The following is a 20,039-nucleotide window of genomic DNA, read 5'->3' on the forward strand; positions in this document are numbered from 1 at the left end:
CCATGCTTATAATTAGTGCTATAATAGAGGAGTGTTCCATATATGGAAGTTTTTGAATCTTATCATGGTTATAGAATTTTATTTGTTTGTTTGTTTGTTTGTAGTTTATTTATAGGCCGCCCTTTTCCCTGAGGGGACTCAGGGCGGCTTACAATCAAAAAAGGAAGGGGAGTGTAGGACAATACAAGAAAAGAAATGTGCACAAAGTAAATTAAACAATAAAACTCAACATTCACTCAGCATTCGGGAGGGGCAAAATAAGATTATCCCCAGGCCTGACGGGTTAGCCAGTTCTTGAGGGCTGTACGGAAGGCCTGGACGGTGGTGAGGGTACGAATCTCCACGGGGAGATTGTTCCATAGTGTCGGAGCCGCAACAGAGAAGGCTCTCCTCCGAGTAGTCGCCAGTCGGCACTGACTGGCGGATGGAATACGGAGGAGGCCAGCTCTATGCGATCTGATGGGACGCAGGGAGGTAATTGGCAGAAGGCGGTCTCTCAAATAGCCAGATCCACTACCATGGAGCGCTTTATAGGTGGTGAGTAAGACCTTGAAGTGCACCCGGAGACCAACAGGTAGCCAGTGCAGCTCGCGGAGGATCGGTGTTATGTGGGCGAACCGTGGTGCGCCCACGATCACTCGCGCGGCCGCATTCTGGACTAGCTGAAGTCTTCGGATGCTCTTCAAGGGCAGCCCCATGTAGAGCACATTACAGTATTCCAGCCTAGAGATCACAAGGGCTCGAGTGACTGTTGTGAGGGCCTCCCGATTCAGGTAGGGCCGCCACTGGCGCACCAGGCGAACCTGGGCAAATGCCCCCCTGGTCACAGCTGAGAGATGGTGGTCAAAAGTTAGCTGTGAATCCAGGAGGACTCCCAAGTTGCGGGCCCTTTCTGAGGGGTTTAAATTTTGTCCCCCCAGCCTGAGTGATGGTATGGTGATCAAATTTTTGGGAGGGAAACACAACAGCCACTCGGTCTTGTCTGGGTTGAGTATCAGCTTGTTCGCTCTCATCCAGTCTTTAACGGCTTCCAGTCCCCGGTTCATCACGTCCACCGCTTCATTGAGTTGGCACGGGGCGGACAGATACAACTGTGTATCGTCCGCATATTGGTGATATTTTATCCCGTGCCTTCGGATGATCTCGCCCAGCGGTTTCATGTAAATGTTAAATAGTAGGGGGGATAGGACCGACCCCTGCGGCACCCCATAAGTTAGGGGCCTCAGGGACGATCTCTGCCCCCCCACTAACACCGACTATTTAGACTGAATGAGCAGTGAATTTTGTGGGAGTTGCATATTATATTGCTAGTTATCTTTGTCGATTATCTGATGGAAACACTTTTCAATCTGCTTAGTTAAGATGATCTGCTGAGTTAAGGTGGTTGCAGTGTTTTCTTTAAAATGCTACTGTATAAATCATTTCTTGTGAGAAGAAAAGTGCTGTAAAGAAACAAAATCTTTGTTTAAATGCATGAGCTCGCATCCTCCTTTCAAGTTATGGAAAGATACCTGTTTTACTCAAGGAAAAGAAGAAACGCCTTGAGTAACTTTTATTTTACAAACACAAAAAGCCCTTAAACTATTATAAGGCTATAAGACATGGGCTTCAGACTCAAAGACAATGCATGCTGAATATGAAACTCAAGAAACCATTTGCAGTTGCATTTAATAGCAGAACATTGGTTAAGCTGGACTTAACAATAAAATACTTCCAGGTCTAAATTATTCTTACATTTATTAATTTCATGCCCAAGCCCTGGTTTGCAAGATAGAGAAGTCTTTAAACAGTACTGGTGCATCCAGAATTGTGTTTCTGAGAATTTATTTGTGGCTATCCTTTTTTTAAAAAAATTAAGGAAAATTAAAGATGAAGGGATTGAGGTATCATTGGAGAGAAAATAAGAATACAATCCATGTGGGTGGTGCATCTCATGACTGGTGGAGAGACAATGCCTCCGTAGCTTTAAAGGGTTTGATCATCAGTTATTTAAGTCATAGAATCTGTACTGTTTGGAATGCCATATTCCATAGTACATAATAAAGCCAATCAGGGATGGTTATGGATGGACCATTTATAGCAACTAATAAAGAAATTAAGAAATATATCTTAATAAAGATACATTCATCCTGGAGGATCAAAAGATGTTTTAAGTTTTAGCTTATTTTTGAGAAAGATATGCAATTAACCATAGGATTGGACTGAATTCTAGATCATTTCTGCATTAAGCTTAGGAAAGACTTGTCACATACTTTAACTGTACTTTTAGTTGAGAAAAGAAGTTGGCTGTCTTAGTTAAGCAAATGTTTCTGAGTAGGAATTGATGGGGCTTGCTCTGTCTGACCAGAATTGTGAGCTCGAGTTGTCTGCACTGGGCAGAAGCACAGCACCAAAGCCCTGCTGCTAAGGGTGCAGCTATAGCTAGCGCAACATTATAGAGATGCTGTTCTGCTAAGAATTGCATGTAGCTGGGCTGAACTTGCCAAGACAGTACTGGATTTTGTGCTTCAGTGGAGCAGAGCTAGGAATAGAAACGGCTAGCTCTCTAACATCTTCACTACTGTATCCCATTCCAGCCACTCTTAAAACATCCCTTCCACTTCTAAGAATAGCACTTAGTACTTTGAGTGTTGCTGGGGCACCATCCTTAGTAATAATACATTCTGTTTATTATTTATTTATCAAATTTATATGGCCACTGATCTTACAAGGATTCTGGGTGCCAAACAGCAAAAAAGTATAAGACAATAAACACGACACACACAGTCATATTTTAAAAGTTTTTTTAAAATAGCACACACAAGAGATTTGACCAGTTACAGAGCCATCGCGAGATTGAACCTCATAAAATTGAATTTGATGTGCAAAAGTGAAGAGTGACGTAGACTTGAAGTATCTATGTTTTGAGGAAAAGCAGAATTTCTTCAATGGAGAGAAATCATAAATGTAACTTAAGAGATAGCCTGTAACTTCCGTGCCAATTTTGAAGGCTCCCCAAATCTTAATATTAGTGGGTTCTGCTGTTCCTTTGGTATCAACCATTTATATTAATATGGCACCTTAAGAGGCATGACCATTTGATTCAAATCCTTGTCCAATTTATTTAAGCAACCATACATTTAAATGCATTGCAATTAATTGCATTATAATTAATTCCCCCACAGTGTAGAACCTACATGCTGTGTAGACATAGCCAGCTCCAGCCCACTGTTGTGACTACTGACTAATATGACATGTCACTGGCTTTTGTTATTTGTGGGTCCTCTTAAGGCAAGGCTGCATTTTAAACTCAACAAACAGCCCTGCCTCCTAGAATTGCAGCAGATGGTCTAGCTGCACATTTTTCATGTTGAGATCAAGTCCATATCAGCTCAAATCCATGGATGGGACACCACCGGGCCGAATATGTGCAATACGTTAAAAATCCTTCATAGCTTATGTGACATCAAGGCATTGGAAGGACAGTAGTTGACAGAAAGTCTTAAAATGTTCATTGAGATCCTTGTTCCTGCAGCATTGCTCTGTGGAACCCATTCTTGGACTAGTTTTAACCTCACTTCGAAGTAGCAGAAATTAACCCCAGCCATTATTTTATAACAGCAACACTATATATCATGTGCTGAGTGCCCTGGGTTCAGTTCCCAGCATCGCCAGTATAAGGTCTTTGGTGATAGGTCTGAAGAAAACATCTTCTGAAAGCCCAAGAGAATTGCCATTGTGTCAATGTAGACAATGTTGGCTTAAAAGTGTTACAAATCTAGCTCAGTTTCCAAAGAAACATTGTTCACACAATTACTTCCTCCCCCTGATACGTCCCTGCTTGAGCTTATTCCCCTCTCAGCTATGTCCCATGTCTTCTTCCAATGGCTCTTTGGAATATACCATCAATCATTAAGAATAGAATTTGAACTTAGATTTACAGTTTTAGTCTGGAAATGTTTCTTGTGAAGAGGGCAGGTCTTATTGTAAAGGAGAACTAGTATACTGTAATACCTCCTAAGGTCATTGTTAGGTTATATTTTTGGGAATCTTTGAAATCTGATAATATATAAATATGACAGATAAAACTATTTTTACCAGTATTGGTGCATATCAAGGATGGGTTTGTGTGTGTGTGTGTGTGTGTGTGTGTGTGTGTGTGTATGTATATTTATATGTATGTATGTATGTATGTATGTATGTATGTATATACATACATACATACATACACACACCCATGAAAATCTATGAAAACATACACACACACACACAAAAAAAAAAATACAGAGGAAAATGAAGTCAAAATCAGATTTCCAGTACATATAAAACTAGAATTCTGTGACCTGCACTACCACTTCTCATGACTGGTAGTGTGTGTGTGTGTGTGTGTGTGTGTGTGTGTGTGTGTGTGTGTGGAGAGAGAATGCATGAACAAAATTCTTCTCTTGGCACATAATTATATTAATATCTTACATTACTAAATCTTTCATTTTTTTCATAATTAGTAATGCTGGGAGAGAGAAAAGTATCCTGTAGGACTTTTCTTCTTTGAAAAAAAATTGGTAATACTGTAGAAATCTGGTCTGGTCCTGCAGAAGTTTTCATCTGTAAGTTAAAAATTAGAGAAGGCAATTTATATATACTTACAAATAATTAGAAAACACCATGACTTCCTTATTAATATAACATGCAAACGAATGTAAGTTATTTGAGCAATAGTTACGTTATTTCAAGTTTTGGGGTTGTTTGAATACTTTGAAAAAAGTGCTGCGATAGGACACGTGAATCTCTGCAAAGGAATCCACAAAAATAGAAACATATATCCTGGAAAGTAGTAGAATAAAAGTGATGATCTGATGATATCTTCAGGGTTTCAGAAGAGTGCTGCTCAAGTTTCCAGAGCAAAATTACAATTGCTGGAAAAGAAATCAGAGCTGTCCTTCTTCAGCCAAACATGCAGGTGTGCTAGAATTCTTACTGGATCACCTGGGTCACCTGGATCACCTGGATCACCTGGATCACCAAGAACTAGTTGAGTGAAATCATCTATAACAGAGGGCTTCAAACTTGGCAACTCTAAGACTTGTGGACTTCAACGCCCAGAAAATTCTGGCAGTTGAAGTCCATAAGTCTTAAAGTTGCCAAGTTTGGGGATCCCTGATCTATAATATCATGTGGAGGCGGTAGGTAATTCAGAACAAAATATTTGCCTATAGCTGTACTATATTTTTTAGTCCAAAATTGTATAAATTCTTAGTGTTGGTTACAGCAAACAAAGATTCTGCACCTTATTGCCTTTGAGGCTTGAACCATGTGAAGATGTCCAGATCTTTCTGACTGATCTAGAGAAAATAAATGGACAATTCTTTTCAAGTCCCCTGGCCACTATAATTGGGGCTGAGGCTGAGAGCTAGAATAGATCTTCCAGCTGAGGGGAGACATGGCCTCTTTGCACAGGGAATATGGTTGACTTGCCAGATTGTAAACATCCTGCAACAGCTTCAGAATGAGCCCTTGGCCTTCCTCTTTATATCAGTGTAATAGGGGGAAGTGCATCTAGGATATAATGCAGCATATACAGTATATCATGTGTGACATAGATTGAAATTAGAAGCAAGCAAGATGGACAGGTGCCATTGCCAGATTATTCCATGAATTCTTGTTCATTACTTTTCTAGTAAAACTTCTAGTAAAACTCTAGCTCACTGTGGTGTTTTATCAGGACCTTGTCTGGAGCTATTTGTAATAATTGTGCGTTAGGAAAAGTGGATTCTACACATTCACATTGATATGTTCTTGCACTGAGAGTAAAAAGTTATTTATTGTGGAAGAAGAGTAATAAATAATAGTCTAGAATCTCAAGGCAGTGCCAGCAACGGTTAAAAATTGATTACCCCATAAACACTTGGGAACTCTTTTACCTAACTACCGTATGTTGAAAAAGTGATTTTATTTGTAGTGGTTATATTGCTATATGGTTTAGATTTAATGATAAGCTTAATGTCTATTACTTGTATATAGGTATTTATAATTTACAGTTATTTCTGTTATTATTTATGATTACATATAGATAATTTAAAATATTTTAAGATACTTACCTTTTTGTTCACTATGTAATCACTACACATGATGTTAAAATGTGTAGGGGTGCATAAAACAACCAAAATGTGATATGAACCCAAAATTTAGTATTTGAAAATGGCAGGACTTGATTTTCATGTAAGATTCAAGATTTAGAAGCATCAAGATTAGATTTGAACCTATTCAAAGTTTTGATAGTTGGTTTTTGTTTTGTTTTTTACTTAAAAAAGAGAAGAGCTCTAATGGAGAGGAATTAAAACTTTTCAACTACTTTATTTGCAGAGTGGGATGTAAATAGCTTTAATGATAGAACTTTTAGAGGACACTAACCCTGCAAAATTTTGTCTGGCTACTTTAGAGGATTTAATTGCAATATATTTTTGAACTATTCCCCTTTCACTTGCTAGAAGGGATGAGAAAACAAACTATAAAGAATTTGCCGGAATCAATTGAGAAATAAAAACATCAAAAACCTGTTTGTAAGTTTGTTACGATTAAAGATCAATGAGTTCACCACTCTCAGACCACCTGTTTTGTTGGCATAGGTCATTGTCCAGCTATTCATGTCACCGTCAGGGAATCTAGCCCCTTCTACTTTGTTCTTCAGCTTTGTCATTTTATGGAAGGAAAATTATAATAATATTTAAAACTCTGAAAGCCAGAAACTGCAAGGAATCTTTGAATCGCCATCAAATCACTCCAAAGCTATTTGAAGACACCTCAAATCATAGGCTTGATTTGAAAGGGCATTCAATTGAATCTCATTTGGAATAAGTCACCACTTCAACATTTTGCACAGCCCTAAGCAATTTGGTTTGGCTGCATGACAAAATTTTGCTTCTTGCCTAAGCCCCACCTAATCATCTGTTTCAATCCTTGTGGTCTCAGCCTACCCGAAAATGTATCCAAGGAGAGGTATTCACCGAAAACTAATGCAAATGCCTTCTTCTCGTTTTCCACTTGTTTCCCCTCCTTTATGCCTTTCAAGCTTGGGCCCACCTTCGTTTCTCCTCTTGCTTCTCTTGCCTGCATCTGTGATCCTGTTATCTTCCCTTTCCCAAATCCCATTACAGTATAGTGATAGGACATCCTCAGGAATGCATCCTTGGTTCTAAAAGAGAAAGAGAAACTTTTTCCCAGACCGAGAATTGATTGCATTTCTATCCTGTCCTTCCTCTAAGAAGCAGAGGGCCTCCCTTTGGGTCTCCCTTTGTTTGATCTTCTGAACAGACCTCTAGGACAGGGGTGGGGAACGATGGCCCTTTTATGACTTGTGGGCTTTAACTTAAAGCCAGCATGGCTGGCTCAGGAATTCTGGGAGGTGAAGTCCGCAAGTCATAAAGGGGCCATAGTTCCCCATTCTGCTCTAGGAGGATTGACTGAATGATAGTTATTGTTCTGAAGGTCACCCAGTAACCTTCAGGACTGAGCATGGAGGAGTTTGAACCCAAATCTTAGTGGACAGAGTCTTAACACCAGACCTGCCATGCTGCATTGCTCAACAGTTGAAAGCCCCCCTTGAGAGTTTACATGTACTGAATGAGGGATTAAAAGTGTTCTGGGAGGTATCCTTAGTTTTCTTTCTCTTTTCCTTTTTCTGTGGTTTTAAATCTCGGTGCCAACATTTCATTCATCTCCTATTTGGCCTTCAGTTTTCCATTTGGTGTTGTTCAGTAGATACTTCCACAAGCACTAAGTCTGAAAAATATTATGAAATGCATTCCATTTATTTCTTAACGCAATACCTTGTAGCTGCGCAAATAAATTCAGTGGTCTTCTTATTTGGCAAATATACAGAGAAGTCTAGGTAAATAAAGTAAATGCTAGGACATATGAGCATTAAAATAGTGGATTGGATATGTTTGACCCTCACTTGGTGGTTTACAGTATTACTAAAGAAATATACTTAATAGTGAAATACAGACAGCAATTTGATGTACTTCTGTTGTCATTCTCGGCTATTTTAGGAAATTAGATCTATTGTCAGCTCTCCTCCTTTCCTACAGAGAAGCTGGGAATAGAACCGAATTTCTGGGCCATATCTTCATTCTAAATTGTAACAGAGTTACCTGACCCGTTCTTAAACTGGAGTTCATTTTGTGGTCAAGGCATAATGTTATTTTTGGGGCAGTACAACTATGTTTTGCAATATTTCTCACCTAGGCTCTTTTTTTGTCCTCTAGGTGGCAGCAGCACCCCACAATGCCAGCTGCCTCCCTGCAGCCAGGTTGCCTCTCTGGGCCGCTCTCTTCCTACTGAGACAATCATGTCGAGCCAGCACAGCCATGCTCCCTTCTCCAGCATCCAGACCATGGCTGAGCATCAGCAGGTAGTTCCCTGGAAAATCCTGACTCTGCCTTCCTTAGCGATCTCCCATTCAGCTCATCTTCAAAAAGCATGCAGTTAAAATGTTAAGCTGTTTTCCCCGCTTTCGACCGTTAGCTATTCCAACCAAAATCTGCATGCATATCTTGCAGTTTTGAAGCCCTGGTTTTTAGCACCTGCTATTAGAATCCAGGCACTCATTCAGACTGTAAACCATGGAACATGGATAGAAATTTCAGAGGAATTTGGCTTCTATAATATCAGCTACAACCTCCAGGTGATATCAAACTATTGGTCAAGCCTTTAAAGGAAGCTCAAATTTGGTTGACAGGCTCTATATTCCAAAATCAAAATACAGCCATCTTAACATCACTACTGCACACTCTTTTCTTTGTGGAACTTTCCCCCCCAAATTCCATGGGAATTATGCCTACAGTATATCTGACTGTTGTCTTTTCGTTATTTCTCTTCCATAGATCATGCCAGACCTGGCCATTCTTCAGAGAAGGATCCCACTTACATTTCGGGACTCTGCCACAGCCCCACTGCGCAAGCTCTCTGTGGACCTCATCAAAACATACAAGCATATCAATGAGGTGAGTTCTTTTGAGGGCAACAGATTAAAATATGAAAGGAGGAAGAGCAGTAAGGTCATAAATACCAGCCTCATTTTTCCTTCATTTTATATGTTGATAGTACCGTTTCATGTTCTCTCAGTAGACATTCTGAGACTTTAGTTGTTGCCCTGAAAAAAAGTAACTTTCATTTTTTTAAGGAGCACAGCACACGCACACATTTTCTTTTTGCTTGGGTGGTTGGTTGGTTTTTAGTTACACCCTGATCTTTACTATAATTGACAGGTCTACTATGCTAAGAAGAAACGCCGAGCTTTGCAGGTGGCACCTGAGGACACAAGTACCAAAAAGGAACGGAAAGTGCACAACGAAGGCTATGATGATGACAACTATGATTACATTGTCCGCAATGGCGAGCGCTGGCTAGAACGTTACGAGATAGACTCCCTCATTGGCAAAGGATCCTTTGGACAGGTCAGAGGATGGGAGCAGCAGAGAAAATAATGTTGTATCTGATCTGTAACCATATGTTGTCCAAGATGGCAGTGGTGGCGGTGCTGCATCGGTGAAATGTTCTCTAATGTTTTCTCTCTCTAATGTGGGGCTGTACTCATTTCCATTGTGAACATGGGCTGGAAACCTTCTTTTGACGCAGATAATGTTTTAAATCAGATGGAAGACAGTGTAGATATAGCAGCCAATTATCTTCAATCTTCAGAAAGAAAGAGCCACTGGCCAGTGGTAGAGCATATGGTTTGAAGGCTACATAAAGCCATTTTGCATTCCAAAGAAGGGCATGTAAGCATTCTGCTTGAAATCCCACAGACTTTTCGCATGTCAGGAAACAGTACTATATTATATGGACTGGTCATTTGTCTCTGTAAGGCTGTCTCCTATAAGTAATTAGGAATTGTATTTCCACCTCATTCTAAGCTAAGTTTCCTTTTCCAATTCCTAAAGAGTACCATTGTTGGCAAATTTGACTGTTTTCCTCTTTTGACCAATGATTCCACTTGTTAGTTTACCATGAGAGTTAACTGCTGACATCATACATGGTGGAATTGTGGTCTTAGAGCTTGGTGACAGGCTAGGGATATTGACACTATTGGACTCCCTGTCACCAGATTTATTCCTACTTAAGCTTGTGGTAGTGGAATTTCAGTTTTCCTTCATTAGGAGATGGGGCTGCAGCTTCTGAATTCATGACTGCCATGACATTCATGGACTTGTTCAGGATTGTGGCCCTAATACATATGGTGGTTTACATGTTCAGTTTTTTACTTTTGGTTTTTGTTTTGGAGCACTAAAAGATGCAGTCTAGGGGTAGGATCACTCTCTGGTTACTATGGAATTGATTGGCTCCCCACATTTAATTGAGGAAGGACTTGTTTGATTTACCCAACCCAAGTGCCTAATGATTCTTGCTGATTTCCAATGGACAGTATTACCGAGTATTTGCTAAACTGGGGGGGGGGGGGGGAAGGGTGCAGCTGCAGGGGTTGACAGAATTGCTTCTGAGTGACCCATCTCTGGCCATCAACTTAAGAGAGCGTATTGGAACTCTGAGAAGCTCTGGGAGATTATATGATTTAAAAGTCAAGTAGAGCAAATGTGGTGTGAAAAGAAAAATATATGGGACTGAACATAGGGAAAGCCTCAAATTCATGCCTACATTGGGACGTAAGAGCAATGAAAGATATTCGCCACTGTTACTGAATAGTGGATAACCATCCAGCAGTAGCCCTATTAGGGAAAACCAAGCCAGATTGTCTGTAGCATTTAAAGGACCAAATCAGCCTACTTCGCTCAGTTAGATACAATCTAGGCAGGATCATCTGAGTTGATAGAGGCCTCATTTTGCATGGTTATATGAGTTATATGAGTGAGGTTTGTGCCAGTGAATCCTAAGGAGTTTAACAGGATGTTGGAGAATTCTGGGAGTTGAAGTCCACCCATATTAAAGTTGCTGAGGTTGAGAAATACTGCTCTAGGGGGTGCTTTTGGGGAGATTCTGCTGTCCAAATGATGACACACCAAGGCCCTTTCATTCTGATACTGACTGATTGTGCTTTCATTTTATGTGGTTACTTGTAAGCTGCTTGGGGTCTTCAGAAACGGTGGCATATACCAAAGTAATAAATAATAAGCTACTGAATACAAGGTAATTATATTATGTTTTTTTTCTGCTCCTGAAGGTAGTGAAGGCCTACGATCAACAGGCTCAGGAATGGGTAGCCATCAAGATTATCAAGAACAAGAAAGCATTTCTGAGTCAGGCTCAGATTGAACTGCGGCTGCTGGAGCTCATGAACCAGCATGACACTGAAATGAAATACTACATTGGTGAGAGTTTGTGGGAGTAATGTCAGCATCTGCTTTGCTTACTTGCTATCGGCTGCCATAGAAACGGGTGGGGGTCATGGTATTTGGGATGGGAATAAATGGTACTGGAGGTGATATGGTAAAGGGAGTTTTCTTCTCACCATCTTCTGCCATGCTGATGGCCGGTATTTGGACCTGGTCAAGGCCCAACCGTCCTGCATACCAACGTAATGATGCTGTCTGGAGATGCAACCCACATGACACCTTAGAGAGTTGCAGATTGGACACAGAGGTGGGGGTCATTGGGGGGAGGGAGTTGGGAAATTGATTGATATGTCTGGGTTCGCACCTTTCTGGCTCAGATCTTGCTTTACTTTCGCTGCCATCTTTTCCCAACCAGTGAAAGTATTTTAATTCCACTAACAATGGATTTAGAAGTTTTCTTTCTTGGTTATTGAGGGAGGCACGCCTGACATTTAGAGTCTCTTAACAGGAGGGAGAGATTCTGGAATTGGTCAAGAAACATTAAATAAGATCTAGCCAGGACTGGAGATTGATGAGAAGTTTCCATGCATTGGAGGAATTAATTAAAGACAGGATGGAGAGAAGTGGCCAACAGCATGCCTTTTAATAAGAAGACAGGATTTCATTGGCATGATACTCCAGAGCAACAGTCCCCAATCTTTTGGCACTGGGGACCGGTTTCGTGGAAGATACTTTTTCCACTGGTGGGGTGAAGGGAGGAGGAGTGTGCAAACTAGATCCCTCACATGCACAATTTACAGTATGGTCTGCACTCCTATGAGACTAATGCCAGATGAGATGAGATGGGGCTGAGGCTGTGATGGTAGCACTGGGAAGCAGCTGCAAATACAGAAAAAGCTTTACCTGCTTGCCTACCACTCGCCTCCAACTGTATGAACAGGCCATTGACAGGGACCAGTGTGTGGCCAGAGGTTTGGGAACCCCCTACTCTAGAGAGGAATTTGTCAGTTGAGGTGGTATTTATTTACGTACTGAACACACACACTTTATGAACCAGGTTCTTTCAGTGGGACACAGTCAAAATGATCACAGAGGATTGTAGCAGGCAGGCCATGTTATCATAGCACTTTGCTTCTTCTTTACGTCTTCAGTGCACTTGAAGCGTCATTTCATGTTCCGGAGCCATTTGTGCCTGGTGTTTGAGTTGCTGTCCTACAACCTCTATGACCTGCTTCGTAACACCAACTTCCGTGGCGTCTCTCTCAATCTCACCCGCAAGTTTGCTCAGCAGCTGTGCACTGCGCTGCTCTTCCTGGCAACACCTGAACTCAGCATCATCCACTGTGATCTCAAGCCTGAGAACATCCTGCTCTGCAACCCCAAGCGCAGTGCCATTAAAATCGTGGACTTTGGCAGCTCCTGCCAGTTGGGCCAGCGTGTAAGTGACTCTCTGACTCTAACCTGCCCCCTGAAATTGTCTCCCAGGGCCTCATCCCGCACCTCACCTTGGCTCACCTTGGCGCTTTTTGAACTTGAAGAGGTCCCCTCGTTCTCAGGTCTTCAGCACATTTTGCCCTTGGCCTAGTTGGGAGTTTGTTTGGTTTGTTTCAGCCATTTGACAAGAGGACCACAGAGAGGAATCCCACCTGCCTTTCCGAGACACTCAGTACAGACGTTTGATCATCTCTTTTATCTTTGGCCTTGCAGATCTATCAGTACATCCAGAGCCGATTTTACCGCTCGCCCGAAGTGCTGCTAGGCATGCCTTATGACCTGGCGATCGACATGTGGTCCTTAGGCTGTATTCTGGTGGAGATGCATACAGGAGAGCCCCTCTTTAGTGGTGCCAATGAGGTAAAGTGATCTTTACAGTTCAAAGAACAGCTCAACAGCAACTGGAATTGGAACTGTGTTGGGAGGGCCACCAGTCCCTAGTCAGAGAGCTGAGGCCAAACCTCGGTTGTTTTGAGTCAAAAATACTGGATGTGTCTGAGCGTCGTGAGCACAGTTTTCTAAGTCAGTAAGCATGTAGATCAGGGGTCTCCAAACCTGGCAGTTTTAAGACTTCAAATCAGCTATGCTGCCTGGAGAATTCTGGGAGTTGAAGTTCACAAGTCTTACAGTTGCCAAGTTTGGGGATCCCTGGTATAGATGGATCCCTGAGGTCATTGAGGAAATGAGGAGACCAGGAATTAATATCAGGGGGAGGTGGGGAGGAGAAGGTCTGCAAAGTTGTGTCTTGTCACCTGCTGCCCCTGATCCTGTGATTTCCCCTTTCTCTTGCAGGCGGATCAAATGAGCCGGATTGTGGAGGTGCTGGGACTGCCCCCACCTCACATGTTGGAGCAGGCTCCCAAGGCTCGGAAATACTTTGAGAAGATGCCCGAGGGGGGCTGGGTCCTCCGGCGGGGCAAAGATGGCAGGAAGGTAATAACGCTGCACAACTCTTTGGTCTTGGGGGGTGGGAAGGGGGTGGGGAGAAGATTCTTCTGACTCCTAGTTCTGCTGCCTTTCAAGAAAATGCAGACAACTGCAGTAAAGGTCTACCTGCTATGTTAGATCAGTGCCCTCAAATGCATCTGAAGTGAGGATGATGATGATGATGATAATCATCATGGACATGGCTTAAGATGAGAACTATCAAGAAAGAAACGGAAGGTTTAATACTGGCTGCTCAAGAACAAGCACTACAAACAAATGTCATGAAAGCGAAGATACAAAAATCCACTGACAACCCAAACTGCCAACTTTGCAATAACAAAGTCGAAACTGTTTCACATTTAATATGTGAATGCAGCAAAATCGCACAAACTGATTACAAAGCTAGACATGACCGAGTTGCTAAATTAATCCACCGGTCATTATGAAATATTGCGACCTGGCCATCGAAACTACACGGCTATGGATGAAGCATGTAACAGTGATACCCATTGTCATCGGGGCACTTGGCACCATGTCCAAGAACTTTTTCAAGATACATCCACAAATTGCAGCTTCCTGCAATAACACCAGCGGAACTGCAAAAAACTGCGCTACTTGGAACAGCTTACATTTTTTAAGAAGGTCCTTGGTTGATACCTAGGACGCTGGCAGCAAACCGTACCAACCATTAGCACCAGTCAATGGTATTTGTGATGCATTTTTAAATGTTCAGTTGGCTGAGTTTCATGTTTAATGAATAACGTATATAATAATAATAGTTGTAAGTCTGCTCTAATATACCCTGTTAAAGGCGAGCACTGAAGAAATGGGTTTTCATGATGAAAGTCTTCATTCTGGCATGTTTCCTGTTGAGCACTATCTAAAATGGACATACATGGACTCTTTTGTCTGCTCTCTTTCTACTCACATTCTGGTCTTTTTTTCCCTTCGGACTTCTTGCACACCAAAGGAAGTTGTAGGAAACAACTTCAAAAATGCTTACCTGAGGAATAGCCATCATGCTGTTTTTTGGGTTGGCTTTTAGGGTCATGCTAAGCCTTTTGCTCGAAGGAGACAAGGAGATTATTTCCGGTGGAACTTACGTTAAAACATTTTGATTCTGTACCGTAATGAACATTGCATATTCTCTCCAGCTTCCCATTAATTTTCCTGCTGGTGTCTTGATGTCTTTTAGGACTACAAGGTTCCAGGGACGCGGCGGCTGCATGAAGTATTAGGGGTAGAGAGTGGGGGCCCAGGCGGACGCCGTGCAGGAGAGCAGGGCCATTCGCCTTCTGACTACCTGAAGTTCAAGGATTTAGTGCTGCGCATGCTGGACTATGAACCCCGTAGCCGCATCACTCCCTTCTATGCCCTGCAGCATAACTTTTTCAAGAAAACTGCTGATGAGGGCACCAATACGAGTGCCAGCACCTCACCAAGCCTGGGAACAGAGCATAGCCACTCCACCAGCACCACCAGTTCTGTCTCCAGTTCGGGTATGTCTCTCTCATTCCCTTCCCCTCCCCTTCTTTCCAGCTCTCCTTATGTTCCCAGCACTCCTGCTCCATCTTCAGCTCGGGAGAGTTCAGGCTAGTCCATCTGGTGAGTATTCTGTTCTCCACTGTCCTGTCTTCACACAGGTGGTTCCAGTGGTTCTTCCAATGACAACCGTGGTTACCGCTACAGCAATCGTTACTACAGCAACATGGGCACAGTGCATGCTGACTGTGAGATGCAGAGTCCCCAGGTATGTTGGTTGCCAGTTAGGGCTGCAGTTCTTCTCTGAAACCCTTGTCCTAAAAGGAACAAGGCTACCGCCTTCCTGTGTCCATCCGCTCTATCATGATTCCTCTTTTCTCTTCTTTTCCCGCAGGCGCTTCCTCAGCAGCAGATGCGTCTCTGGGCCAGCGGTGACAACGAGGGTATTCCTCACATCTTACCTCATAAGCCCACACCTAGTCAGGCCATGCCATGTTTCCCCCCGAGCGGGCACCCTCCATACCAGCGCCCTCCACTCCCGCTATCTCCTCCACTCCCGGAGGCCATGGAGGTGTCTCTGGGCCCTCGCCATCTGGACTGCAACCCCACTGGGCTGGGCTCCTCCGGCTTGCACTTGGGCGCCTCGGCCTTCCGGACTAGGACTGCTGGCGGCTCACGCCCTGAGGGACTTGGCCTCAACTATCCACTTCGTGGCCGTGGGCACCGAGACACTGACGAGACTGCACTGATGGGCGTCTGTGTGCCCCAGGGCACAGCTGCCAGCTCCTGATGATGGACTGGCCCGGCAGGCTAGGAGCCGGTGCCCAGCGAGAGCACTCCTTTGTTGCACCAGAGCCTGGACGGGCCGGGACTAACTGTAGGGCAGGGAACTAGTGCCCATAGAGCACTTCTCCACATGCGAGAATCTGAGTGGGCCAGGATTTGGGGTGGGATGGGTCAGGTTGCCTGGCTGTGGCCAGTCTGGAGACCAGGTCCTGTTACTACCCAGGACCCTGCTGCCAGTGGTAAGCATTACGGGGTGGGAACGAGGGAGGGAGGGGGGATTTGAGAGGGGGAAGCATGTGGAGCCAGCATCCTGCCGCCCTTGCAAACTGGATGCTGCCTTCCCCCTTTTCAGTCAGTGCTTTCTCTGACCTGCGGTCCTTCCTGGCCACAGCCCCTCTTGATTCACTCAGCGACATGTGGCCTGCCAGCCATTCCCTTCCCTGGTGCGAGAGATTTCAACATTCTGTGCTTGGACGGACAGACAGACTCCTGTGCACTACATGGACTGATGGGCTTGGTGGCCTGTGTGGTCCCATGGGAATTGCTGCTAAAACTCCCTCCCTGCTTGGAAATAAAGGGTTGCCCCAACCAGCGAATGTTTATGCTGACTCATGCGCAGCCATCTTGGACCTGCCTCTTGTTATGTGTATGCCAGGGGATAGTGCCTAGGTCTGTGCTCTGACATCCTTGGGTGGAACCACACGTGCCAGGCTACCTTAGGAAAAGGTGGCAAAGTGGGACCTGAGCTGGACCATGGCTGTGAACTGTTAACTCTGCCTTACTTGAGCTCTTGCATCTTTGCACAGTCGTCTGATTCTGCTTTCTTGAATAGGAAGTTTGGAAGCTGTGCAGAGAATGAGGGATGTGACCCGATATCACTATTCATTGTCACTTGAGATTGGTCCTTAACCTTAGCACCCAAGCATGCACCAATATATTAACTTCATATGGGTATTCCCCCCTCCCCCTCCCATTCCCTCCCTTTCCCTGTTGGATAGGCAAGAAACCGATGCACCAAGGCCAAAGGTCTCCTGGAGAGCAGATCTCCACTTTCCACTTGCTTCTTGTTACTCACCAGGTGCTTAGTGCTATCATACTATGCAGTCAAGAAAAGTGCTAGTGTCTGACCAGAGTTAGAGATGTTTTGTGTTAGTATTGTAGCACCAGCAGATTGCTCTGGAACGAGGTGTTCTCCTCTTTGTTCTCTAGTGCAGGACACATAGTTCCAGGCCTGGCTAAAGTCAGACCAAAGGTGATGCCTCAGTGGAAATACCAAGTGGTTGAATGTGGCTTTTGTCTATGGCGCACAGCCTTTTTTAGTCTAGAAACTCATTCCAGGGTTAAGAAACTTGTGACGTTCCCATCCCATGGGCTTTCAGCCATTATTGTCCAGAGATAAATGACAGTTCTAATTTAGCAATATCCGGAGAGCTACAGGTTTTCACACTCTGTGTTAATATTAGCCTTGCGCTTAGCTGTCATTACACATAACACACAGGTACGTTGTAGCTTGACATTTGATATTAGGATCCAGTTTCCTGAAAACCTGCCATAAAGGCTAGCTTTAAAAGTGTGCAAACAAGACCTGGTGAAGTAGGGAGGCAGCTCATTAGGTTTCGGATGGTTGGAGTGAGGGCGCTGCGGTTTTCCCTGTAGCGTCCATTGCCACCTAGAGAAAGCTGAAGCAAAGCATCCTTCGCCATCGACACAGGTTTACGGTATTTTAAGTTTTCTCAAGGCTGCAAGGCTTTGTTGTGCTATTTACAACAAGGGTACATAACCTTGCACAGGTTGCTGCTACTTAAAGAAGTTTGAAAGACGTATTACTGCAGAGGTGGAGTGGCATGGATAGCCAGTTAGGGAGGAGGGCTATGGAGACAGCAATAGCTATAGGCAGTCTAACTCAGTCGTACTTGAGAATAATTTTCACAGTGGATAAAAAAAATTAAATTGGCACTCAGTGATACTTGTGCGAAGAACTTTCTGCTGGAACCAGAATCCTCAGGCACTGCCACTCATCAGCAAGCATCCCAAAAGTTGCCCCCACCCTGCAGTTTTGGATGCTGATTCTGAGCTGACGTTAGTTAGAATTTAAGCTAAACTTGGGAATGTATTGTTAGCTAGCAAGCCCTCCTTAAATGATAAATGTTTAGAGATGAGCATCAAAGGATTCTGTGTTCTTGCTTGCCTACCTGTTGTCTCTCCCTCCCCACCATGGAGTTCACATTTTCACACCTTTGTCATTCATCCATCTATATTCTTCAAAATGCACACAATTTACGAAGGAAGGAAATAAGTTTTCATCTTCTGCAACTTGCCTCTTATGTGATTATCTTGGTACCAATTAACTGAAATGCTAGTTGCCACAGGGTAGCTGTAACTGCAAATACAGTTCTTGTGCTGTGTTTTAACAAATATTTTACAAGCCGAAACGAACCGCAGCAGTATGTAGTGCGTGCAGGTGCACGAGGGAAGGAAATGATTTCTCGGTTCTGTAGATTTTTTAAACTTTCTTGAATTTTAACTTACCCCACCCGAGGAATGGTTGTCATTGCAAAAAATAAAAGTCACTGTTCATTCCAGTTAGATACAAATCTAAGAATAATATATGGAAACCAATGGAAACATGGACTTTCCTGTTTCAGTGGTTTAATTGCAAATTGCCTGGATTAGGCCCAAGTGTTCATGCCCGACTTTTAATTGGGGTTTTTAAAAAATGACAATGGCGATTGGTTTTAAACAAGATCAAATTAGAGTGGTGGGGGATAAAAGCTGCTGTAAATACAATCCCTAACACTACAAAGTTAATTCAGGTAAGCAGGGAGACTTGTAGCATAAACTTGTGTTTAAAAACCCATTTGGATTTAAAAAGTGATATAGGGCTGTTAACTTCCCCTGGGCTGATGTGATTAAAGGCAAGGTATTACTAAAAATCATAGGAGAGGTTCATACATTGTACTAAGTCATGATATGATTTGTTTAGATTTGGATTAAGGGTAGCATGTTGGGTTAACCAGTCACACACCATCTACCTTGTCAGTCTTTCACTGTAGATCCCCACTGGGTTTATGCCATGAGACCTGTATTTTGCTTTGGTGAATAGGTAACAAAAATGATAGCGTATTTTTGGTTCTTGAGGAGAGCTATTTTACCATCTTGTACCTCAAAGTGACAAATAGGGAAGAAAATGGAAATTTGCAATTTGCCTAGCTTGTACAAATCATAGCCTATATATAGGGTTGCTGAGGATATTAATGTCTAATCTGCTCAAGTCCCTTCATTTTTAATTCACCATTTTGACTAATGGGTGACATCCCCGGTGTTTCAGGGTGTGTGTTTGAGATAATTACTGTTTTGATTGGGTTAGCTTGATTTTCTCTTTCCAACTTCTAGTCTTGTCTGATTATATACAGTGAAAATACAGAATTCCACATGTTGGACTCCGCTATCGTTACTCTTGATGTATTGCTGTGGTCGCCAATATAATGTTATTTTCATTCTGAGGATATTACATGAAAATGGGATTAGTTTAATCACAAGCAGGTTTTTCATGGGGGGAAAAAATCAGAAACTTCACACACACACACACACACACACACACTTCTGATCCCCATTATTTTTGACAACCCCAGGTTCTCTTCCTGTTAATAATTTTATGCAATACATGGCCTAGGATTATACAATGTGTGCTACTTTTTTCTAATTCAGTCTTAACGTCTTTACAATAGATCCGTAAGAACAGCTGTTCTGTGTATCCTTATAGGCTCACACACCCTGATGTGAGGGTATTTTTTCCTCCTTCACCTTTCCCTCCCTTTAAGTTTATTATGCTCAGCCATGAACTCTACAACTTGCTTCCTGATCCAAGTCAAATGCGGTAATTTTTTGATATATTCCGCACCAGGTCTACCTGTGCATTTGGGTGTTGAGAAAACGGGTTGTATACATTATTAAAGGAGCACAGAAAAATATCTGCCTAGATAACGAGCTAATTGGATTAATAAGTCTCAATGCAGCCAAACAGCCATTCATTTATCGAGCTCAATGCAGCATAGCCATAGCTAGGCCAGTTTGGAAGGCCGT

General features: G+C 43.0%; 1 protein-coding gene across 2 annotated transcripts in view; it reads left to right on the forward strand.

Moving 5' to 3' along the window:
• The window catches only part of LOC106544526 (dual specificity tyrosine-phosphorylation-regulated kinase 1B), a 32,129-nt gene extending 12,728 nt beyond the window's left edge, over positions 1-19,401 (forward strand). For both annotated transcript variants that reach the window (XM_014060818.2, XM_087728061.1), the window contains exons 2-11: positions 8,244-8,389; positions 8,862-8,981; positions 9,246-9,434; positions 11,156-11,303; positions 12,419-12,705; positions 12,975-13,121; positions 13,554-13,694; positions 14,884-15,187; positions 15,332-15,438; positions 15,565-19,401. In XM_014060818.2, the coding sequence (XP_013916293.1) occupies positions 8,327-8,389; positions 8,862-8,981; positions 9,246-9,434; positions 11,156-11,303; positions 12,419-12,705; positions 12,975-13,121; positions 13,554-13,694; positions 14,884-15,187; positions 15,332-15,438; positions 15,565-15,960 (1,902 nt within the window). In that variant the 5' untranslated portion in view covers positions 8,244-8,326 and the 3' untranslated portion in view covers positions 15,961-19,401. The remainder of the gene's footprint in view (positions 1-8,243; positions 8,390-8,861; positions 8,982-9,245; positions 9,435-11,155; positions 11,304-12,418; positions 12,706-12,974; positions 13,122-13,553; positions 13,695-14,883; positions 15,188-15,331; positions 15,439-15,564) is intronic.
• The last annotated feature ends 638 nt before the right edge of the window (positions 19,402-20,039 follow it).

This window comes from Thamnophis sirtalis, unplaced genomic scaffold (assembly GCF_051295495.1).
Source record: "Thamnophis sirtalis isolate CommonGarterSnake01/CBP01778 unplaced genomic scaffold, rThaSir2_p1.2 scaffold_13, whole genome shotgun sequence".
NCBI classification, from domain to species: domain Eukaryota; kingdom Metazoa; phylum Chordata; class Lepidosauria; order Squamata; family Natricidae; genus Thamnophis; species Thamnophis sirtalis.